Raw genomic sequence first — 25,542 nt, 5'->3', positions numbered from 1 at the left:
TGTCTCCTTTATCTCTTCGCTCTATATGTGAAGTTGAGGAACAACTAAAACATTTTCAGAAAGCCATCAAATATTGCTTCTGGCCTTTGACACAAATAATGACTAATTTCATAACACTCAGCTTTGCAGTAAACTAAAATTTCCCCCCTATCTCTTGACCTACAGGAAATAAGCTAACAAAGAGAGATAAAAAATAAATGTAGGCTTCAGTGGGGTTCAACATACCTTAAGTACATACTTGATTCCCTCATAGATAAGTTCAACGTCTACAGTGTTCAGAAGTGTATGAGCAGGAAGGACTTGACCCCTGAAAGAACAACAATGTGAGATACATTTACTTCTAGAAGGTTCTAAAAGTGTATAAGGGCATCACAAAGGTAATTGATTATAGCATTTTCTGGATTATCAAGACTGGATAAAACCTAAATGACCATTATTAAGGGATTAATATATAAATTATGAAAAAGCCATATAATAATGGGATATTATGCAGCCATTAAAAAATAAAGATGAAGCCTTTTTTGTACTAATATGAAATATTTTTAACAATAATAAAAAAAGCAAGTGAAAAAATGAAAAGCAAGCTATAATTTGTATTTTTTTAAAATAGGGGGTTAGGCCCTAGCTGGTTTGGCTCCATGGATGGAGTATCAGCCTGTGAACTAAAGGGTCCCAGGTTCGATTCCGATCAGGGGCACAGGCTCAGTTTTCAGGCTCCATCCCCATTAGGGGGCATGTAGGAGGCAGCTGATAGATGATTCTCTTTCATCATTGATGTTTCTATCTCTCTCTCCCTCTTCCTTCCTCTCTGAAATCAATAAAAAAATTTTTTTTAAATAAGGGATGGGAAGAAATAACTATTACATGCCTATCTTATACTAGAGGCCCGATGCACGAAATTCATGCAAGGGGCTCAGCCCTCACAGCCCCGGCTTCGTATGGAAGGTCGTCCGGAAGGACATCCGGAAAGTTGTTTGGATGTCTGGTCTAATTAGCATATTAGGCTTTTATTACTATCCTATATAAGAAAGAGGTAATATGCAAAGTGACCATCACTCCAACACACAAAATGGCCACCCTCATGTGGTCAAAGATGGCCGCCCCCATGTGTACACAAGATGGCCGGCAGGGGAGGGCAGTTGTGGGTGATCAGGCCAGCAGAGGAGGGCAGTTGGGAGGGACCAGGCCTGAAGGGAGGGCAGTTGGGGGTGATCAGGCCTGCAGGGGAGGACAGTTGGAGGGGACCCAGGCCTGCAGGGGAAGGCAGTTGAGGGCAACCAGGCCAGCAAGGGAGAACAGTTAGGGGCGACCAGGCCGGCAGGGGAGGGCAGTTAGGGGTGACTGGGCCGGCAGGGGAGGGCAGTTGGGGGTTGGGGGCGACCAGACCTGCAGGGGAGGGCAGTTGGGGGGGACCAGGCCTGCAGGGGAGGTGAGTGGGAAGGACAAGGCCTGCAGAGGAGGGCAGTTGGGAGCGACCAGGCCTGCAGGGGAGGGCAATTAGGGGCGACCAGGCTGGCAAGGTAGGGCACTTAGGGGTGACCAGGTCAGCAGGGGAGGGCAGTTGGGGGTTGGAGGCGACCAGGCCTGCAGGGGAGGACAATTAGGGGCGACCAGGCTGGCAGGGGAGGACAGGTAGGGGCGATCAGGCTGGCAGGCGAGGGCAGTTAGGGGTGACCAGGATGACACAGGAGGGTAGTTAGGGGCAATCGGGCCGGGAGGGGAGCAATTAGGCATTGATCAGGCTGGCATGGGAACGGTTAGGGGGTAATCAGGCTGGCAGGCAGAAGTGGTTAGAGGCAATCAGGCAGGCAGGCAGGCGAGTGGTTGGGAGTCAGGGTTGTGAGAGGGATGTTCGACTGCCCGTTTAGGCCCGATCCCGGTCAAGGGGTCCTAGACTGGAGAGGGTGCAGGCTGGGCTGAGGGACACACACACACACACACACACACACACACACCCGTTTACGAATTTCGTGCACCGGGCCTCTAGTCTAATATAATAATAGACAAATATGCAAATTGACCATACCTCCGACACACCCAGAAGCCACGCCCACAAGCCACGCCCACCATCCAATCAGAGCGAGTATGCAAATTAACCCAAACCAAGATGGCTACAGCCACAGAGAGCAAGGTTCCCTAGGTAACAGAGGAAGCCAAGTTTCTGCCAGCCGTTGCAAGCCTAAGCCTCCACTCAAGCTACAAAGTTTCAAATATAGAAGGTAAACAAATTCAAACAAATGGCGGCAGAATGGAGCTTGAGAGAGCAGGCCAGGGTTGCCGCCGGCAACAGGGGTAGCAAAGCTTTCCGCACACCCTGGCTGGGCCCACCCGCTTAAGGCAACAAAGTTTCAATTATAACCCCAACACAAATGGATTCGGGCCTCGGAGGGAGCCCCAGGCTTGGCTCTGCTCCAGGCTACAAAGTTTCAGTTGTAGAAGGAAAATAAATTCCAGATACCAGGGTCTCCGCTTGCATCCCAGGGGGCGTGGCTCGCCTGCAAACCACCACAGGCCCCTCGCTCAGGCCGCGCCACGCCCCAAGGGAACCCCACCCTGATCAGGGACACCCTTCAGGGCAAACCAGCTGGCCCCCACCCCTGTACCAGGCCTCTATCCTATCTAATAAAAGAGAACTATGCAGATTGATCATCACTGCAACACACAATATAGCTGCCCCCATGTGGTCAAAGATCCTGCCCCCATGTGGACACAAGATGGCCACCACAAGATGGCCAGCAGGAGAGGGCAGTTGGGAGGCACCTGGCCTGCAAGGGAGGGCAGTTGGGAGGCACCCTGCCTGCAAGGGAGGGCAGTTGAGAGGGACCAGGCTTGCAAGGGAGGGCAGTTGAGAGGGATCAGTCCTGCAAGGAAGGGCAGTTGGAGGTGATCAAACCTGCAGGAGAGGGCAGTTAGGGGTGACCAGGCCAGCAGAGGAGGGAAGTTGGGGGCAAACAGGCTGGCATGGGAGTGATTAGGGGGTGATCAGGCTGGCAGGCAGAAGCAGTTAGGGGCAATCAGGAAGGCAGGCAGGCAAGCAGTTGGGAGCCAGCAGTCCTGGATTATGAGAGGGATGTCCGACTGCCCGTTTAGGCCCGATCCCTGGGATCGGGCCTAAACGGGCAGTCGGACATCCTTTGAGGGGTCCGAGATTGGAGAGGGTACAGGCTGGGCTGAGGGAGAACCCCCCTCCGTGCACGAATTTCGTGCACCGGGCCTCTAGTAGATAATAAAAGCCTAATATGCTAAGTGTCTGGTCGACCGGTTGGCCATTCAATCAATCAAAGCGCAACATGCTAATGATATGCTAAGGCTGCTCAACTGCTCACTATGACGTGCACTGACCACCAGGGGGTAGACGCTCCGACTGCTAGGTTAGCTTGCTGCTGGGGTCCAGACAATTGGGACTGAGCGAGATGGCTGAACATGCCCTGGAGCCCTCCCATGGTCCCTCCCTGTCTGGCCAACCTCCCATGTCCCTCCCCGGCCCCGATCGTGTACCAGTGGGGTCCCTTGGCCTGGCCTGCACCCTCTCGCAATCCGGGAACCCTCGGGGGATGTTGGAGAGCCAGTTTTAGCCCGACTCCGCAGGCCAGGCTGAGGGACTCCACTAGTGCACAAATTCGTGCACCGGGCCTCTGGTGTTTATATAAATTTACAATATCTGGAAGGTTACAGAAGAAACTGGTAACTTGAGTTGACTACTGAGAAGGAAACTGGGTGGATAGTGAACAGAGATAAGAAGAATTTTCACTATATGCCTTTAGTGCCTTTTGAATTTTGAATCATGTGAATATATCACCTGTTCTTAAAAATAAATAAAACTTAAATAAAGAAAAAGGCTCCAGAATGAACAATCCTAATCTACTCCTATCAACTGGAGTTTTATTTGGGGTCTTAAAGAAAAAGTAGTAGTGCATGGCTGGGTGGAGGGGGAAAGAAAGTTCATCATCAAGCAGGAAACATTATCAAGAAAGACTTCTGATAATAATAAAGAGAAGAAGTGGTAGAGCAAGTAAGGCAAGTTGTTAATAATTGGTGAATCTGGGCAAAGAATATAGTAGTTGTTTGGACTATTCATGCAACTCTTCTATAAGTCCAAAATTATTTCAAAATACAAGTTTTAAGAATAAATGAAAATAACATTAAAGAGCAGGGGAGCTTGTAGAAGAGATTATGTACAACATATTTATACACTAGTAGGGAAACCACTTAACTAGGTAGAGATTGCATGTTGAGAAACAGAAATTAGTATGACTGGATTGGTAAAAAGAGGCCAAAGTATATAGGAAGTTAAAAGTCACACTGAGGGATTTAGATTTGAACATAAGGGTAATGTGAGCTGCTGAAGGTTTTAGTGCATCAGAGTAACAAAGTGAAAGATATTTATCATAAGACTTGGATAACTGTGAAATCTCAGGGCTCAATGCTAGAGAGAACACGCAGGTTTTCATCATTAGGGTATAGAGAGATTTGATTCTTGTATTGGACAGAATGTTTATTTTAACAGGATTCTAGTTTTTTAAAAGCAATCCATTCTCACTGCAGGTTAAGCTAATTTCTAGAATCCACAGTAAAGTCCCACAATAATTTGTCATAATCCATACAACCCTTTTCCTGTCCCCATGGTCAGTGAATAACAGGTAGCACTCATAAGCTGCCAGAAACAGGGAAAAGAATAAATGGGTCTTTGAACTTCAGTCCTGTACTCAGGTCCACTGATTAACTTGCACAGCCAAGGAGAAACAAAGCCTACCTTTCTAAGGAGTGAAGGAAGTTAGAGACGCTATTCCGCAGGCTCACATCAGCCACATGGAGAGCCCCACACACAACTCCCAACATGGTGTCAGGTCGCTCTGCCTGAAAGGAAGAAAAATAGGGCAGATAATATAAAGCACAGTCACTTGGCACCATGGCCCCTCAGTTTAAATAGGGCTCAAATTTTCTGTGAAGATATAGCTAGCATTGAGAATGGATGGAGTCCTTATTGCTCAAATGATTTTTTGAGCTACAAACACATTTATTTTAGAATCTGAATAGAGGCCTCATTTAAATAGAGATGAGAAACAACTCTCCCTTCACTCTAAGATTTCTACTGAACCAATCAAAGAGCTGCTCAAAAACAAACCTTTGTCAGAAATAAACTCAAAAAGGAACAGAGATTTGACTACTGATAATCTCAAAGAAAAATGATATATAACCAAGATTTGGACATTTAGATAATTTAATTGAATCTAATGATTTTAACAAAAATCTTGGTAATTTAGAAGAGCCCTGAAATTCAGGAACAAGAAGTAACTGTTGCTTCAGATGAGGCCCCTCTCATCAGCATCTGTTAAACAGATGTAAGAGTTGGTAACTCTAAGCCAGACTTAACATCAAATGAGGAAAGAGAAAAGAGGCATCAATCCCTACATGCCTCTCTTCAAATATACCCCAGAAAGTAATATTAGAACATGTAAAATGATGGTGTAACACAGGCACAAGAACTCTTACAGTGTTAGTTACACTGGCTCCTAGGTTTTTTCCACGTAGATCAAGAACCATTTACATTAGAATCAGATAAATTTTATCTAGTGACATAGACTGATCACACCACAGACCTATAAAAACCCGATCCTAGAAGCTGTTTGTGCAAATGGAGAAATACACACCTGTACTTTTTCTGCTATCAGTCTGTCCAGCCAGCCAGTGTCAATTCTATTCAACTGAAAGCTTTCCGTCTCCAACAATTTGATCAGGTATTCAACTGTAGTTCGAAAGTCACCCCGAATAGATAGCTCCTTCAAAGCCACCACCATGTTTCTGTGAGAACAGAAGCAGATCTGTTTCAGCAACAAACGTTTCAGTGTTGAAATTTCCATCATTTTAAAGAACTGTTTCATTCCTTTGGAGTCTTAGAAAGGAGGGGAGAGGGACAGACAGCTCTAAGAACAAATGAGGGTGTAAATATAAGTGTGCTCATTCACATGCATTCCAGATGGGATGATTTTCAAGAAGTAAACTTATGAATTCTTACTGACATTATCTTAAGTGCATCAGCAAATCACATGCATTTCATTATATGGAGGACAAAACAAATTATATGCAAACCACCCTCAGCTTTCACTTCCTAGGTTCCATCATTCCAGTCATTTATTGATTGCTAATTAGAATTAGAGCATAATTTTCCTCTCCTTAAAACCTTATTTTATTAAGCTATAATTTACATATAATAAAATATACTTATTTTTAAGTATACTGTTCAATGAATTTTGACACCTTCTCATACCTTAAAAATTTCCATACAATGAGCAACTAACTAGCCAGATATAGTCAGGTATCAGCCTAACACTTCATGTAACAGTGGTGTGTTTTTTAAAGCTGCCTTTTAGATGTTTGTGAAATGACCACTCATTACTTTTATTACTTCCCAATCAAGTGTCAAATGATCTAATCTTAATAGAATTTCAAATATCCTGGGGGTTTTTCCTGTTTATTTTTGCCCAGTGTCTGCCCTGCACAGAACATGTCTTTACTTCAACTTATTATGCACCTCACAGACCCAAGGCACATACTAGGCTCATAAGGGAGAGAGAATATAGATACAGTAATTGCTTTCAAAATATATGGCAGAATATCATAAGTAGAGAGATATAAGTCAAGTGCTGGAGAAGTTCTAAGAAAGGACAATATCCACCTTCCTATGATTTCATGAAGAATGTGGAATATGACGTGGAATGAAAGTATACCTGGGAATATGACTGTGATAGGAATATTATTCCATATGGTCCAGGCAATCCCTCAGCCTAGAACATTATTTAGTTTCCCATCTCTGCCTTCCTCTCTCTGTCCTCTTTTGGCCTAGCTTATTAGTCCAGATGCCATTTCCTTCTGAGAAACCTTCCCTGACCCTCTCTAGACTGAGTTAGCTGACTTAGCTATATGTTCCTGTACCACCATTATGTAATCCCATTATCATAAGATAGCAACTTATTACATTGTGTTTAGCTGTTTATTTGCCTCTCACCCTCTGGAGTCTCAAGCTCCATGAAAGCAGAGACCCTATTTTGGTCCTTGTTGTATTGCCATATATTCAGCAAATATTTTTTTTAATGGAGTGAATGAATAAATAGACAGAATATCAAGAACAAAGGGAAAGAAGGAAGAAAATATGGGTTGTGTTCAGAAAACATTATGATTGAAGCAAAGGGTATGAGGACAGGAACTAGTGCAAATCCATCCATTTAATAAACGTTTACTGAACACTTACTATGTTCAGAGGATACAGCAGCAACAAACAGACATGGTCCTGTTCTCATGGTATTTAGATTACGATGTATGGGAAATAATGCTGGAAATATAGGTTGGGGCTATTCTAGAGAACAAGAATATTATGAATGTTATGATTAAGAAAAGATATAAGTAAGAAAGAAACAAACTCTGAGCTGAGGGATGAACTTTTGGCATGAAGTCAAGAAGCAAGCTTATTGTAAAGACCATATTTTTAGTATGCTAAAAGTTAACCTAGTTAACTTACACCTAGTTAGAGAAATACTAGAGGCCTGATGCATGAAACTGGTGCATCAGTAGGGTCCCTAGGCCTGGCCGGCAACCAGGGCCGATCTGTGGGGCGACTGGCAGGGCGAACGGAGTACCTCCCCCTCCCCCTCCCGCTGGCACCAACTTTGGCCAGCCTTGGGCCTGTGGGCTGAGGGCAACTCCTGCGTTGAGCATCTGCCCCCTGGTGGTCAGTGTGCATCATGGCAACCAGTCATTCCACCAGTAGTTTAGCCGTTAGGTCGATTTGCATATTAGGCTTTTATTATATAGGATACAGAGCAAGTCAGGAAGTAAAGAGCAAGGCTTCTGGACCAAGAGATAGGACATGTCCTGTAGAAAATACTTAGCAGTCTGCCTAAACAGGATTATAAACCTAAATACCAACAGAGGGATGTCTCATTTATTCTGAGAATGTAAATGAGTAGGCAGACTGTGTGCACTAGAGAATTCATGTTTCCTCTAAAAGAAGCAGCCACACAGAGGTTTAGCTAACTTTTGCCAAGTGGAACATAAAACCAATGTTGTCATTACCATCCCATTTTTAAAAAGAAGGCAGAAATCCATATATTTAATCTACCAATTTTTAAATATTGTCATTTTTTAATACATTAGCACCCTATAAGCCAATCAAACACATGTGTGGCTGTGACTATTTGGAAGGCCACCATGTGTTTGACTGAATTACAATTTGCAAACTCTAGCATAAACCTTCTTCACTTTGGTAAAACAAGAGATGACTGTAATAAAAAGGGGACTGGGGGGGGGGGGCAACTTTATACCAACTATTTTTTCTGGTAGCATTGATTTAATTTGGAAAAACTCTACTTAAAGTTTTACTTTCCCCCAACCGTTCAGGAAGCCATTTTATTTACTTATTTATTTTATTTTTACTGTTAATCCTCACCAGAGGATATTAAATTTTAGAGAGTGGAAGGGAAGGAGGGAGGAAGAGAGAGAGGGAGAGAGAACCATTGATGTGAGAGAGACACATCAATTGGATGCCTCCCACATGTGCCCGACTGGGGCCAGAGATCAAAGCTGCAACCCAGTTATGTGCCCTTGACCGGGAATCGAACAGGTGACCCTTAGGTGCGTGAGTCAATGACACACTATCCACTGGGCCACACCAACCAGGGCTGCAAGTCTTTATTGTTGACACTATTACAGATGTTGCTCATTTTCTCCCCCTTTGACCCTTTCACCCAAGCCCTCACTCCCTCTCTACTTAGTTTTGAATAAATGGGGAGAATCATAGAGGTCAAAATAGAGAAAAATTGAGACTTCCCTATTTCCAAAAACACTGTTAAAAACCAACATTATTAATACTTATTGACTACTAGTCTATGTATACAGTCCAAAGATCAAAAGAATAGTATTAAATGCTTGATATAAGGAAATAGACAAAAAATAGTTCAATTTTAGATAAATATTCTAAAATATCTAAACTGTCAAAATTATCTCCTAGAGCCCTATTTTTAGGCAAGCAAAATTGCTACTAATTTAATATTTAATGTTTATGTCTAATATAATATTAACCAATAATCCTTACGATATACCAGTTACATTTGGATAAGCTGTGTGTACTAGTATATTTCATAGCAGAATGAGGTCTCTTCTATAAGCAATGGGGACAGTTCCTTTATGTCCTTTGCATGTAACAAGCAGTTTAATTTTATTATTTTAAGTGACTATGGGACATTTACAGCTACAGCTTTAGTTTGATGACTAATAACAGGTCTTTCTATGATTTATAGAATGCCAAATTAAGAATCTACCTCCCTATAGCAACATGGGAAAATGATATGTTTAAAGCAATCAACTTTATAAATTTATCAAAAATATGTGAGCCGAGTCGGTGTGGCTCAGTGGTTGACCAAGAGGTCACGGGTTTGATTCCCGGTACAGGTACATGCCGGGGTTGCGGGTGTGTAGGAGGCAGATAATTGATGATGTTTCTCTCTCATGGATGTTTCTGTCTATCTCTCCCTCTCCCTTCCTCTTTCTCTAAATTCAATAAAAACATAACTAAACTAAAATAACTAAACTAAAATAAAAATATATGTATTTGAAAGCAAAAATACTTTAAAAGGCTTGAACAACAAACTGAAAAACATCTGCCAAACACTGCATATTTTAACACACATGAATACCTGTATAATTGAAAGTATTCTTCTTAAAAAGGTTGTCCATATTAATACTTTTATAGCAGATAAATGGTTCCCTGCCTATACCCACACCTTCACTGAAGATTAGCACAGATTTATTTTTTTAAATGCAATCAAATGCTACTGTACTCACGAAATTGCTTCCTCTCTGTTTTCTCCCCAGGAAAAACAGTGACCAAACTGAGAATCAGCAAATTCATGAAGTCCCCCTGCAGCAGCAACACTGAAATAACCCCATACATTCTTATTGCTGCGGAAATTCAGTTCCTGAACTGTTCCTGAGCTGGGCTTAAAACCCTGTTAGAGAATGAAGAATATGAGAGACCATGTTATATTTCCCAGGAAGAGGACATTTATATATTTACTGTTTAGGCTCTGTGGTAATTGCATATAAAAGCAGAAATGATGCACAAAAATCATAAAGGCTTGAGAGCCAACGTCCAATGCTACTGAGGACTCTATATTGACTATAGTAGGATGAAATGACCAGTGGAGCAGTGATCACTTCTTTGTCTGCTCTGATTAAACCTCTATAAATTCCTCCCTCCAGCAGAAGTCCCAAATATTTCAGAAGCATAGCCCTCAGGTACCATCTTCATATTAAAGTTCACAGGGGGAAAGTGTAAACCTTTTAAGTGATGGGTTACCTCATCTGGATTTTCACTAGTGATCCGAGCAGCAATAACGTGGCCTCTTGGGCAAGGAACATGAGCAGAATTTTCAAAATCAATGGGAGCATCACCCCAGGGAGATACCCCATACATCATACGAATATCCTTGATTCTGTACAGAGGGATCCCCATGGCAATCTGAAAGGTAATAAAACACATAGCACTCATTTTTCACAGTTACTTTCCTTAAAATGTGGAGGCTATAACTTACTTGTAAGATTTTTTATTTTAGTAGCCACCACCTAAAACATTCTATTTTTATAACCTGTATTCTAAAATCAACAAAGAAGAAACTCTAAGTTACTTAAAATATGTCACTACACAATGCTAAATACTTTCCACTGCTACTAAAAAAGTCCCCAAGTTCCTAATGTAATAGACATGAGTTTCTCTCTATTATCATTTATGCATCAATGGATCAGAATAAAAATATCCAAAGGAAGTGTCAATATCAGTGGCTATCCAAGAAATTTAGACAGCTAAAAAGTTCATCTCATAATTATCCCCAGAAACCACTGTAAGAAATCCTATCTAATAAAATAGTAATATGCAAATTGACCATCACTCCAACACACAAGATGGCTGCCCCCATGTGGACACAAGATGGCCACCACAAGATGGCCAGCAGAGAAGGGCAGTTGGGAGGGACCAGGCCTGCAAGGAAGCGCAGCTGGGGGCAATCAAGCCTGCAGGGGAGGGCAGTTAGCAGTGACCAGGCCTGCAGGAGAGGGCAGTTAGGGGTGACCAGGTCTTCAGTGGAGGGCAGTTAGGGGCAATCAGGCTGGCAGGGGAGCAGTTAAGCATCAATCAGGCTGGCAGGGGAGTGGTTAGTGGGTGATCAGGCTGGCAGGCAGAAGCAGTTAGGGGCAATCAGGAAGGCAGGCAGGTGAGCAGTTGGGAGCCAGCAGTCCTGGATTGTGAGAGGGATGTCCGACTGCCCGTTTAGGCCCGATCCTACTGGGATCGTGCCTAAACGGGCAGTCGGACATCCCTCAAGGGGTCCCAGATTGGAGAGGGTGCAGGCTGGGCTGAGGGACACACACACCCCACCCCATGCACGAATTTCATGCACCGGGCCTCTAGTAAATAAATAAATATCTAGTCCTTAATGTGAAGTCAGAAGGGGTTAACAATACGGGCAAAGAATATGTTAGATACAAATACTATCAAACTTCATCATTAGCTATTACTGCTTCCCATAACATTTGTTTTCTGGAATGAATAGATAAAATAATACGGACAGCTAGCACTTTAAACATTATAAAAACAAATGGGTGCTGCCACACTGTTGCCCAGAAAACCCCCGACCACCACTCTGCTGTGGAGCTGCTTCAATAGAGAACACTAGTAAAAGGAGTAGAGGCCAATTACAAAGTTGTAAAGTTTTCTATAATTAAAACAATTCAGTAAAGCATTTTTTTTAAAGTTTCTTTCTAAAATGACAGTTTTTACTAGATGTGTCTGGCTAGAAAATATAAGGTGCTCTACCTCCAGGGAGCACACTCGTGCCATTACCTTCCCCCCTCCTCCACCTCACCAGCACGTATCTAAAAAGAAATAAAGTATGATAATATTCCTAGATTGTACCACATGAGGAAAACCAATCCACACATCACAACCCATATAGCATGAACATTAGATGAGAATCAGATAGGAGGCATTCTTCTCTTATCAAACACAGGCTAAACCAGTTTTTCAGGCATCTGACATTTTCTAGGCAACTCTTGGAGCCTCGATCAGGGTGATTCACCTGGAGTTGTGCTGCAGGCAGATTGACATCAGCCACCATCTCTGTACAAGGGTGCTCCACCTGTAGCCGAGGGTTTAGTTCCAGAAAGTAGAAGCTGCCATCCTGGCTGTAGAGGTATTCCACAGTCCCCGCACTCACATAGCCAACCATTTTGGCAAGTTTCACCGCACACTCAAAGAAGAAAGATGGAAAAACATGAGTATTTCACCTTGTCCAGCTGGTGGACCACTGCTTATGTATATAGCCTCTCCCTGACTCAAATATCTAGTGTTTATAAGAGCCATCAAAGGCTTTTATACACATTAGAGCAGCGGTCACCAACCTTTTGGACCTCACAGACCACCAGTGGTCCATGGACCACCGGTTGGTGACCGCTGCTCCAAAGGTTTCCTTAAACCAGTGGTCGCCAACCTTTAGGACCTCAAGGACCACAAGTGGTCTGCGGACCACTGGTTGGCAACCACTGCATTAGAGTGAATTTCACCCTCTGGTTATTACAGAAAATCCTGGACATGAATGACAAACTCAATTCAAAGTTCAAGGAAAACAGTGTTTTTCATCATTTGGGATCACAGGCAACCTCAACCCTATAGGTACACGCAGGAAAAAAAAAAAAAAAGAGTGTGGCAGATTTTTCCACTATGCCCTGGTTTCCAGTATTCCTAACATTCTTCCTAAAACATGGCTGCCCATCTAGAGACTAGGTTTCTCAACCTCTCTTACACTTAGTGACTAAGTTTTGACCAAAGTAATGTCAGCATTGGTGAGTGATCTACCTAATTCCTGAATCATGGTTTAAAAAGGAAGTGCTTGTTCTCTATTCTGGCTGTTCCACTTCATGACAGTACAAGCTAGTTTCAACCACACGGATGAGAATATACTAAGAATAGCAAAACAAAACAGAAGGAACCAGAATTCCAAGATGGCCTCGTGGAACCGAACTTTCCGCCATCCTTGCAGAGCTCATCTCAACTTATGATGGGAAGAAAAAAATAAACTTCTATCTTATCTGGGTTGCATTTTTTGGATGTCTTTATTACAACAGCTTAACCTGCACCCTAATTACTACAGAAATTATTACGTTCAGGTAGAATCCTGCTATTTAAAAATATTAAAATGTGTTGTTGGCTTAGCAACAACACATAGGGTAATGGATAGCTAGAGCACAGATATTTCAGATTGAAAGCTGGTGGCCTCCTTGTTAGGCATAACAAAACATTTGGTAAGTGGTGTCCTACAATAACTTCCAAGGTGGACAACACCCCAACTAAGCCCTAAGAAAAATAGAAAGTCAGAATGTGAAAAATTCAACTACATTTGTATCCCCAAACCGGAAAATTAGATTTTCACCCTAAAGCACCAGTGTCAAAGATCAAATAAAAGAGAAAAAGTTACTATATCTAAAAATCTTGGGGCGTGGTTAGTCCTACCTGAAGCTGACTGAAAAGGAATAGTCCAGAAACATACTAAGTTTTAAAAGAATTGTAATTTTAAACAAACCACAAACCTGGCCTTCAAGAACCTGTGACTGATCATTGGAATAATCTTTGTGGCCAATCCTGCCCCAGCAGGAAGTGAGCTGTGAAAGCTTTGCCAAACAGAGTACAATCTCCAAAGCCCAGTCACAGAGAAAACAACACAAGGAATAACTTTCCAGAGAACAAAGCCAGGTGCCTTGAGGGAGGACAGGCAAGGGATTTACTTTGAGACCAGAACCAGGGGCATCCAGAGAGTTAATGAGGTATTATTACTCCACTACTTTGCAGGAATTCATCAAAATTCCTGCCTAGAAGGATCTGATAACTGCTATGGACCAATGATTACTATATATTTTTCATTCCTCTTTTTTCCAAATGGGAGTTTATCCTGTTTCTATTCCACTACTGTATATTGGGTACATGGCGAAAAGCCACTTGTACATTTAATGGAGAGTTTCAGAGATTTTGGACTTTGAGCTGTCTTCTTTGGGGAAAAGGCTAAGTATGTTCTAAAAATGAGAAAAGGGGTACGAAAGGATAATGGGTAGCCAGAGGATGAGACTGAAGCACAGATTATTAACTGCTCTCCAGTAATTTTCTCCCTCATCCATTTAAGTAACAAAATCTCCTAAATTGCAACTAGGAATATGGCCACCCAGTTGATGACTACAATTCCTAACTTCCCTTACAGCTATGTGTGATTATATAACTGAATTTATCCAATGCAATGTGAGCAAAAGTAATTGGAGGGACTTCTAGATCATATTTTTATATGCTTGCCCTCCGTTGTCTTCTTCCCTACTCCCCAGGCTACAATGTTGGACATACTCTTGTGAGCTAGCTTAATCATGAAGATGATGACACCCTAGGGCAAAGGTGGGCAAACTTTTTTGGGAAAAGGTCAGATAACAATTATTTTCAGCTTAGTGGGCCATATAGTCTCTGTCACAACTACTCAACTCTGTCACTGCAATGATAAAGCAACCATAGATAATACATAAATAAATGAATATGGGTGTATTCCAATAAAATTTTCCTTGCAAAAGCAGGTGGCAGGTTGGATTTGTCTTGCAAACTGTAGTTTGCTGATCCTTCTCCTAGTGAATGGCAGAGCAATAAACCTAGGTCTCTGGCACCAGCTCATCTAGAACTAAGATGACAGAGAAATAGAACGCATACCTTGTTTAAGCCACAGTATTTTGAGATCCTCTTACACCAGTTAAATAATGTGTCTTAACATGTGCATGCACACATACACACACACACACACACACACACACACACACACACACACACATCAGGATAAACTTACACATATTTAGCTTGTTTGGAACTCAGGAGAAAAAAGATAAAAATATATCTCTGATAAGATGAAGACTGAGATAGAGGAACCAAGATGGCAGCATAGGCAAATACCTGAACTTGCTGTCTCGCACAACAACATCAAAACTACAACTAAAAGAAAAAACGGATATCATCCAGAACCTCGGGAAGGCTGGCTGAGTGGAAGTTCTACAACAAGAAGGAAAGAGAAAAGCGCATCTAGACTGGTAGGAGGTGCAGAGGTGCGGAAGAGCAAAGGTACGGAGGCGCGTGTGCAGAAATGGGCTGGCAACTGGGTACGCTGTGGTCTTTTTCAAACGGGAGGGAAATACAAACTCCCGACTGCTCTAAATTCCAGTACTGGGTGAGACTCTGGGGAACCAGACTCATACAGGTAGAAACTGGACTGTCTGGCATCAGGCCGGAACACGAGGGAAGCTTTCTCTCAGAGGTGGTCGCAGTGTGTCCTGCACAGGGCCGTGGGACACAGAGACCCAGGGACCAATCCGGGGCAGGGCCAACGGGCAACCATTGCAGTTTGCAACACCCCGTGACTCCCTGAGACCACACCCCACCCAATTTACAACCCCACCCAAGCTGTGCGCAGAGGCATTTGCATATGAATGGCCTGGCCTTTTGCAACCTAACCTAACAAACTGCAGCTGGGTCAAAGAACCCCAGAGCTTCCAAAAGAAGGCCTAAGGCTTGTCAGCAGCCTACATTGCTTCACACCTGCACCTCATCTGGGCAACTCCAAATCCCAAACTAAGAGGAGGAATCTGCAGTTCTCTCTGTAGCTCCTGCTGGGTGGCCTCAGGCAGTGGCTGACTTTGCACCTCCTTTGTGATCCAAGAACCAGTGCACCCAGTGGTCAGAGTGAGACCACACCAGATTACAACTCTTCAGATCCATGAGACACACTCAGGGGGCAGACTCAGTGAGCACCAAAGCCCCACTGAAGCAAGTCCTGCCCCATAAGGGTGTTTCTAGCACAGCAGTTCTCCCATTGTAGACACAACTGGTCCTCACAGCCAATTGGTCTGGAGGTCAATTCCGCCCAGTGATACCAACAGCAATCAAGTATTAACTACAAGACTGTGCACACAGCCAACACAGGGGTGCACCAAGAGCATCCACCTCCAGTGACTGGGGAGGCTGAGCCACTGGGCCCTATAAGACACCTAGCACACAAAGCCACTCTATCAACACAGGGAAGCAGCCAAAATGCGGAGACAAAGAAACAGGTCACATATGAAAGAAATGGAGGAAAGCAAACTACTGCATATAGAGTTCAAAACCACAGTTATAAGGTTACTCAAGAATCTTCTAGATACCTCTGAGAAATTTAGTGAGACCCTCAAGGATATAAAAAAGGAACAATTAGCCGAAACCGGTTTGGCTCAGTGGATAGAGCGTTGGCCTGCGGACTCCAGGGTCCCAGGTTCGATTCCGGTCAGGGGCGTGTGCCTTGGTTGCGGGCACGTCCCCAGTGGGGGGTGTGCTAGAGGCAGCTGATCGATGTTTCTCTCTCATCGATGTTTCTAACTATCCCTCTCTCTTCCTCTCTGTAAACAATCAATAAAATATATTTTTTAAAAAAAGGAACAATTAGAAATTAAGCATATACTGACTGAAATAAAGAATAATATACAGAGATCCAACAGCAGACTAGAGAATCCCAAGAATCAAGTCAAAGATTTGAAATACCAAGAAGCAAGAAACACCCAACCAGAAAAGAAAAAAGAAAAAAAGAATCCAAAAATAAGAAGATAGTATAAGGAGCCTCTGGGACAACTTCAAGCGTACCAACATCCGAATTATGGGGGTGTCAGAAGAAGAGAGAGAGCAAGATATTGAAAACCTATTTGAAGAAACAATGACAGAAAAGTTCCCCTAGCTGGTGAAAGAAATAGACTTACAGGTTCAGGAAGCGCAGAGAACCCCAAACAAGAGGAATCCAAAGAGGACCACACCAAGACACATCATAATTAAAATGCCAAGGGCAAAAGACAAAGAGAGAATCTTACAAGCAGCAAGAGAAAAACAGTTAGTTACCTACAAGGGAGTATCTATATAACTGTCAGCTGATTTCTCAACAGAAACTATGCAGGGCAGACGGGAGTGGCAAGAAATATTCAAAGTGATGAATAGCAAGAACCTACAACCAAGATTACTCTACCCAGCAAAGCTATCATTCAGAATTGAAGGTCAGATAAAGAGCTTCACAGATAAGAAAAAGCTAATGGAGTTCATCACCACCAAACCAGTATTATATGAAATGCTGAAGGGTATTCTTTAAGAAGAGGAAGAAGAAAAAGGTAAAGATAAAAATTATGAACAACAAAGTGACAACAAACACATATCTATCAACGAGTGAATCTAAAAATCAAGTGAATAAAAAATCTAATGAACAGAATAAACTGGTGAATATAATAGAATCAGGGACATAGAAAGGGAGTGGACTGACAATTCTTGGGGAGGGAGGGGATGTGGGGGGTGCGGGAAGAGACTGGACAAAAATTGAACACCTATGGACAAGGACAGTGCGGGGAGATAAGGGCATGGGGGGTGGGAACCGGGTGGAGGGGAGCTATGGGGAGAAAAAAGAGGTACAACTGTAATAATCTGAACAATAAAGACTTATTTAAAAAAAAAAAAAGATGAAGACTGAATTACAGTTCCAGAAATTAGACCCCTAAACTATAACTATTTCCAAGGGACCCTGCAAGATGCTGAGAGATTCTTTTCTATACAAAAACATAGAATATATAAACTTTAAAGATACTTAGAGGACCTTTAAAGAAAAAATGAATCTGAATAAATTTGTCTTAGGACTCAACAATAATCAGTCTAAAAAATGAACTATCTGCTTATCATGAGCTTGTTAAAAAAATCAAATTATAAGATTAAAAATCCCAAAACATTTCTCTTCTTTATTCCTACTCAAAATAGTACACTGATTTTTTTTTTCAAAAGGGTTAACTAATTTAGAGCTTGAAATTTCATTGGCAGCTTTCCTAGAGGGAGACAGAAGAATTATTTCTACTGGAAAAAAATATTAACTTATCAATTATCCAGAATCCATGCAAGAAATTCTACTATTCTCAAATTGATACTGAATTGAATGAGTATAGTTCTGTGTGAGAAAACACAAATTAGGCTTTTTCACATTAATACCTGTTCCATATGTTCGAATACTGCTGGAGTAGCAATAGCAGCAGGTGCCTCTTCAATAATCTTCTGATGCCTACGCTGTACAGAGCAATCACGACCAAACAAAGAGATAGCATTGCCATACTGATCTGCTAAGATCTGCACCTCCAGATGACGAGATTGTTTGGCTAGTCTCATCACAAATATAGGAGATCCGGGGACTTCAGCTTGAACCTTTATTAGAAAAGAAAAGAAAACAATTTTTTAGTGGTGAGCATTTTTTTCTATCCTGATAAATTGCTTTAGTTTCAACAGGCAGATGCCTAGAAGTGTCAGGGACCACATTAATCATTAGGAATACAAAAATGAATAAAGTTCATGTCCTCATCTTTTCAAGAGACTGCATTCTTAATTATATGATCAACTAGAAGCCCGGTGCACAAATTCGTGCACGGGTGGGATCTGGCGGCCCGGGGGAAGGGGAATAGGGAGGGAATGCGGGAGGTTGGCCAGCTGGCCCCGCTCCCTATTGGGCTGGGAGGGCCCAATTGGGGGCAGGGCTGGCCAGGAGGAGGGGCTGCAGGCCAGCCCAACTCCCTGGTCAAACTCCCTGTTAGTTGAAATCCCGCCCGAGGGGTCAATTTGCATATTAGCCTTTTATTATATAGGATATTAATTGAAAAATATGAAAACCCAGTGTATTACAAGGGTAAAGAACAAAATATTTTGAAAACACACACACACACACACATACACACACACACACACACACACACACACACACACACAAATTCCACAAAAGGGCAAAGTACTATCATCAATTCCAAACAGCTAAATGTACAACTTTCTCCAGACTAGATGCTCTCCTGGTTTACATTATAGAATATACAGTATTGTTATAGTCAAAGACCTTTCATTTGCAATTTTGAAGCATATTGTCACTGGATACAGAATTCTGTAATGGCAATTATTTTCTTTCAATATTTTAAAGACATCCCAATATTTTCTGGTTTCTATTGTTTCTACTGAGATGTCAGGTATCGATCTTATTGTTACTCCTTTGAAACTAATCTTTTTTTCCAGTTCCTTTAAGATTTTCTTTTTCATTCTCTCTTTTTATTGGAATGAAGTGGCAGATTTGCTCAGATAAGCTTAAATGTAGTTTTCTCTGTATTTGTCCTTCAGGTCTCATAGTGTTTTCTGAATCTTTGCTTACTATCTTGTAATACTATCAACAATAAAAGATAAAATAAAAAATATATTTTTAATTAACATGCTTTTTCTTTTGCTAAGAGCAAAAGGCCTTTTCTTTAGACTCCATAAGGCACTGAAATACCTATGAAATTGGAATTATTATAGAAGGCATGTAAAGAAAAAGATAAGTAATATTCAAATTCTGACATTCAAAAAAAGGTAATGTAGCAAAATAATATCTTTAATATCTTTATCACCTTCTTTATTGAGTATATCAAATCATGGAATCCCCAGTTCATAAGACTTTTTCTCTTTAGCCCATGATAAGAAAGCAATAAATTTGCTATTGAATGACTTTTTTTTAAAAAAAAAAGGAGGGCAAATAAAAGGTGGCCAGGGATAAATAAGAAAAAGTGGGGAGCTAGCAGAATGGAAAGGCCAGAATGTGTCCCAATTTGCCATTTCCTGACACCTTTTTCTGGGTATCAAAGGAGAAAAAAAAGTGAGTCAATTATGTGAGGGTAACTCTGAAGACAGGGAAAAAGAGACTCCTATCTCCCAATTCTCTAGGATTCTGAAAAGAGAACATATCTGGCTTTCACAACCAACCTGTAGTTTTGCCACATCAAATTAGCTAATCGGATGGGTAGTCAGAAAGAGACCCTAGGTTAGCTTTTCTGAGCCATTCTCAGTTCTCACAGAACATGAGCCTGCCATAAGATTCATGTGCCCTGGTACAGTGGCCATGCAGCACAGGCTAGGATGTAGACTGCTGGGCCAGCAGGGTAGAAACTCAGGAACCCACAGTCACTTTGAATTAATGTAAAGTCAATCAGAGAGTCTGGGCCTGACCAAGCCAAGAGCATCCCGATCAGGAGCTAACCACACCATATACGTTGTAACACGAGAAGAGGAACACAAAAATATAGACAGGCATGGACTCTTGCTTTTCACAGAAAGTTCTATGAGCCACCATACAGGGAAGAGCTATCTGAAAAAACTGATGACTTTTATATAATAGAAAATAACTCTATTTTTTGGACTTATAAATTCTAGCATGAGTTAAATCACATATCACTGATATACATGTTAATTCAAACAAAAACAACTTGTACTCTACCTGTCTGAAGAGGTTAGGGAAGTCATCTGCATTATTGACCTTTCTGATTCCCTTTCCTCCTCCTCCTTCTGAGGCCTTGATCATTACTGGATACCCAACTTCCTCTGCTGCCTTTCAGAAGAAAGAGAAAAATGGTTTAAGAATGGTATTAGTAGGGAAAAAGAAATTGGCATATTCTCCCTTTAAGAATACTATTATTTGATAGGCCTATATGTAGTAAAATAGAAAGATCTTGAAGATATACTATTAAGTAAAAGAAGTAATAGGACAATATTTGTAATTATCTTGGTTGAACCAAGAGAAATTGCCTTTATGTTTAAGTATGACTGCATATGCATTCATATGCCCACATATTTTTTAATCCTCACCTGAGGACTTTATTAAATTTTAGAGAAAGAGGAAGGGAGAGAGAGAAACATCAATGTGAGAGAGGAATTTCAATAAGCTAAGGCAAAAAGTAAACTGGGGGAAAAGTTAACCAAAAGTACAAAATAAACAAGTCATTCCTTTATCAAGACATTCCAATCTTTTAAGTTTAGTATAGCAATATCTAAACAATGTGTCACCAGAAAAAACATACCATTTCAAATTTTAATCTGTGTCACTAGATTAAGCATGAAAATCTTGCTATCATAGTCTCATCTTTTCTAAAATTCACTTAACTTTATTCACTTCTATTCTTATAAACAGTTAGCATGATGAACTCAATCACTGAGTTATAAGGTTATAAGTGACTAAAGAGACAACCACAAATACAGAAAAGAGATAAAAGGTAGGATAGCCCACATAATGTCAGTATGTAAGAAGGTAGACCTTTAAAAAATATATGTCTTGGCACAGGTCATACATTTAAAATATGCTAGAAGAATCTTAATGCCATGAGGAAAACGCTTATATACAATATTAAGTAAGGAAAAAACAAGCATATTAAAGTATATACAGCAAGACTTAATTTTATAATTATCAATATTATGAAAATTTATTAATAAAGATTATCATTATGAATCTATGAATAAAAAATGGCTGGAAGAAAATAGGGGTGGTTTTATCATCTTTTATCTGGCTTTTCAAATTTTCTACCAGATAATTTTGTATTTATAATTATCAACAACAACAAACATTTTTTAATTGATAAGCAAAATAACTAAGCTTCCACTCTTACAAATTACAGCAAACAGAATATAGCATTTGCAATTCAATTATAAATATTTATTCTTATTAAGGACATTACAGGATGTTTAATTTTAAATGTAAACAATACAGTAAAATTAGCTGAGCATTCAGTGTTCCTCTTGAGTTTATAACATGTAAGTCAGACATAGTAGTGTGTTATTCTAAAATAGATTCTTTCTTCATCTACCTAGAGGCATACCTGACATTCCCAACTAGTTAAAAAGTGAAAGAGGAACAAACTGGAGAAAACTATAGAGGAAAGAAAGATTATGTTGAAGAAAGAATGTCCTTTTGCTTGAATTCATGTTTCTACATGGATGGACAATAATCATAGGGTAACACTTTCAGCCTCTCTTGGTTCACTCCCTCACTCCTCCCCAAGGGAAAAAGAGTAAATTACGTGATTGGTAGGTTTGGAAAGAGGAACTGAGCACGAATACCTCAGCCTCTTTCCCCTTTGGGATTAGCCCACTGCTCAGAACATATGCTCTTTGTCAGCTCTGAGTCATACAACAAGCTGAATGGTAAAAGCTATGTTGTTGTAGAGGGAAGTCTATGGTATCACAAGTAACTAGTGAGTGAGCCTGTTTAACTGACATTCAAGTTACAAATCTGATTGTTGCTACATACTTAAGCCACTTTCACCAACATCGCTCTATTCCTATTACAGCTGACATGTTGATCTCTATCTGCCTGGCTTCTTGGTTCTGAACTCAAGCAGGGACAAAATGTATTTGTTGCACCTCCTCGCCCACATATACACTAAATGATTTGACAACCTAAGAAATGTTCTAAGTGAGAGGATTGCTTCAAAACTAATTTAAATTGTTTTTGTTATATGTAGGTCACTTCTTCACTGTATAAACTATACCTCCTGATCTTACAACCCTAATGCCATCATGAATTTGTATCATGAACCAGGCTCCAGATCACTACATTCCTGATATAATTGGTCAGTTGAAATACATCACTTCCTAGAGTTAATAACCTACCTTTAGCCCATCATCCACATCCTTCACATAGCCTTTTTCATAGAGTTCTTGGGGAACATTTAAGATACGTTTTGAAAAATCATTTTCTTGCCAGTCCACATGAAGACCTACAATAGATAACAGTGACTTAAATGCAGCTATAAGAGCTTCTGTTCTTGTCAATTTTCTGTTATACCTTCTTTTTTTTTTTTTTTAATATATTTTTATTGATTTTTCACAGAGAGGAAGAGAGAGGGACAGAGAGTTAGAAACATCGATGAGAAACATCGATCAGCTGCCTCCTGCACACCCCCCACTGGGGATGTGCCCGCAACCAAGGTACATGCCCTTGACCGGAATCGAACCTGGGACCCTTCAGTCCGCAGGCCGACGCTCTATCCACTGAGCCAAACCGGTTTCGGCTGTTATACCTTCTTTAAAACGATCTCACATTGGGGATAGATGGCAGATAGGAGGATGCCATAAAACCCTGATCAGTCCTTGGGTTAACAGTATTTACCTACAGCAGGACCTGACAACTTGGGTTTCCAGGGTAAGCAGGACCTTACACTGGAAAAATCCAGGAGAGCTAACAGGAAGCAACGTATAAAAATACAAGGACATACAAGGAAAAAGAAAGAAAAAAAAAAAAGCATGTCAGGCTTCTCACAGCAATGCAGCAGGCAAAATACCTTCGATTTGTGTGTTCAGGCCTGCTCCAGGGCCAGAGGTCTGGGAAATAATTCAATCTTTATGAGCCCTTGGAAATGGAAATGGCAGTTTTATTGGCCTCAGCAGAGTCATGATTCCATGCTCCCTGAATGTCCCTGTACTCAGCCACAAGGGGAATGCTATAGCTTCTCCATTCAAACAAGAACAAATTCAACAACCTTTTATTTTAAACTGTTTGACCCAGCAGGTCTGGAGAGGATATTGCAATCCCCCTGGAAAGCTAGAGTAACAAGAGTTCAAATCTGTTCAGCCTCAAGACAATGGTCACTCCCATTTGGAAAAGATTTTAGTGTATGTCTGCCCCCTGTGCTTGAGTACTAAAAAAGGGAAGTTCATATTATTATCAGCTATTATAATTCACATGGCAGTCTTTGAGGAATGTGTCAAGAATAAATCATTTTTAGCCCTAGCCGGTTTGGCTCAGTGGATAGAGCATCAGCCTATGGACTGAAGGGTCCCATGTTCAATTGCAGTCATGGGAACATGCCAGGGTTGCGGGCTCAATCCCCAGTAGGGGATGTGCAGGAGGCAGCCAATCAATGATTCTCTCTTATCACTAATGTTTGTATCTCTCCCTCTCCCTTCCTCTCTGAAATCAATAAAAATATATTATTTTTAAAAAAGAATAAATCATTTTGAGAAAAATTTTATCCTTCTACATGCCTGGAAGAAATGACTAAATGATTTCATTTTCTATATCAAAGGCAACTGAGGAGTTAAATGGTATTAAACAGGAAAAGCAAATCATCAATACATTGTGGGCTGACATTAAAAAAAAACTATTGGCAGGCAAATATTTGAGAGGTGCGTTTGAGTGTTCTTAGTGATCCAGGTCACTTCCCAGGCCAGTTCAAATGCCTAAAGGCCTAATTCTGCCTACAAAGTCCATCTCTAAGAAATGTTCTAGCCTACCCAGAGATGATCTGAATCCACAGAACCATAAGTTTTCCCAGAGTTTCTCCAAATTAAATCCCAAGATCACTCAAATACTAGTTTAGCATCTAGTATACCTGGTACAAAATTTAAATTCCTAAAACATGATAAAATTACAGGTATATTAATTAAGCCTGGAGATACAAGATACCATTATCAACCTGGATTCTATTTATCAAGTATCCCAACATTTCAAATAAACTTAAGCCCCAAGCCACAGTCCCAAATATCTACTGAACTTTTCCGCACTTCAAGACAAAACAAGAAAGTTTCTTACCACTGCCACTCCAGGGAAGAGTTGGGATACCTGCAGTTTGTGCCACTATGGAAGATGCAATCTTATCCCCCAAAGCCCACATGGCCTGGCTTGGAGGACCTAAAAAATAAAACAAGAAGCTTGACTATAACATTTTGGCCTAATTTCTATCACATATATTTGTCTTCTATATAATTACTTTTGTATTTTTCTTGTCTCCCCTATATATTATGGAGATCATAAACTTGATTAAAGGGGATTACTATGTTTTAACTCATCTTTGTACCCTTTATAGATCTTAATGTAGTAAGCTTTTAATACACAATGAGAGCTCAATATATATGCTAAAATAAATTCCTGACCAATCTAACTCTCATTTTATTATCCTTTATGATTCAACTTTACCAGATTAATAAAATATTTTTTTAACCAATATCCTACATTAAGTTTTGGTGTTCAAGTCTGAAATATATATATATTATCCCTTCCTTGGTCTTAGGGGAACCAAAAAGGAAGATTTAACTTTAATAGGGTTTACAAAGCACAGTCATCATTGTGGAATGTCTCTGAGACAGAGAAATACTTTGAGCCATATAACCTCTATTTCTCTTTCTGCCATATGAGAGCAGAAAAGACAGAAGACAGAGCTCTCAGGAATCTATACATATAAAACCCTAATATGCAAATAGACTGAACGGCAGAATAACTGAACCGGTCGCTATGAGGTGTGCTGACCATCAGGGGGCGCATGCAGAACATAGCGGGCATCGGCCGCGGCAGGATGGTGGAGCAGGTGAGCGGGGTCACCAGACCAAGGTGGGGCGCTGGTTACTGTCATTGGGGCGAGCCTCTGTTGGTTACTGAAAATTCTTTGCTCCTGCACGCCGTGGTCCCACCTGGTGCTCGCACCCACTGCCACTGCCAGAGCCCACCGCTCACACCCGCTGCCAGCACCCGGCACTGGCCCCAATCGCCCCTTGGGGCTTCTCCACCTCCCCCTGCTCCTGAGGGGCAATCAGGGCTAGTAGCCACCTCTCGCACCCGCTGCTGAGGGACCACAGCAGGAGGTGCTGGGCGGGGGCAA

The 25,542-nt window shown here is 41.3% G+C and overlaps 1 protein-coding gene across 1 annotated transcript in view; it reads right to left on the bottom strand.

The window, feature by feature from the left end:
* The window catches only part of ACACA (acetyl-CoA carboxylase alpha), a 212,024-nt gene that overhangs the window by 144,178 nt on the left and 42,304 nt on the right, over window positions 1-25,542 (bottom strand). Inside the window, exons 8-17 of the mRNA XM_028157549.2 lie at window positions 24,480-24,578; window positions 22,559-22,665; window positions 20,394-20,504; window positions 18,104-18,313; window positions 12,126-12,296; window positions 10,352-10,513; window positions 9,838-10,001; window positions 5,652-5,802; window positions 4,754-4,857; window positions 226-307 (exon numbers count right to left, since the gene is read on the bottom strand). Of these exons, the coding sequence (XP_028013350.1) occupies window positions 226-307; window positions 4,754-4,857; window positions 5,652-5,802; window positions 9,838-10,001; window positions 10,352-10,513; window positions 12,126-12,296; window positions 18,104-18,313; window positions 20,394-20,504; window positions 22,559-22,665; window positions 24,480-24,578 (1,361 nt within the window). The remainder of the gene's footprint in view (window positions 1-225; window positions 308-4,753; window positions 4,858-5,651; window positions 5,803-9,837; window positions 10,002-10,351; window positions 10,514-12,125; window positions 12,297-18,103; window positions 18,314-20,393; window positions 20,505-22,558; window positions 22,666-24,479; window positions 24,579-25,542) is intronic.

The sequence above is a fragment of the Eptesicus fuscus genome, chromosome 20 (assembly GCF_027574615.1).
Source record: "Eptesicus fuscus isolate TK198812 chromosome 20, DD_ASM_mEF_20220401, whole genome shotgun sequence".
NCBI classification, from domain to species: Eukaryota; Metazoa; Chordata; class Mammalia; order Chiroptera; family Vespertilionidae; genus Eptesicus; species Eptesicus fuscus.
This window is presented reverse-complemented; position numbering and strand designations above follow the sequence as displayed.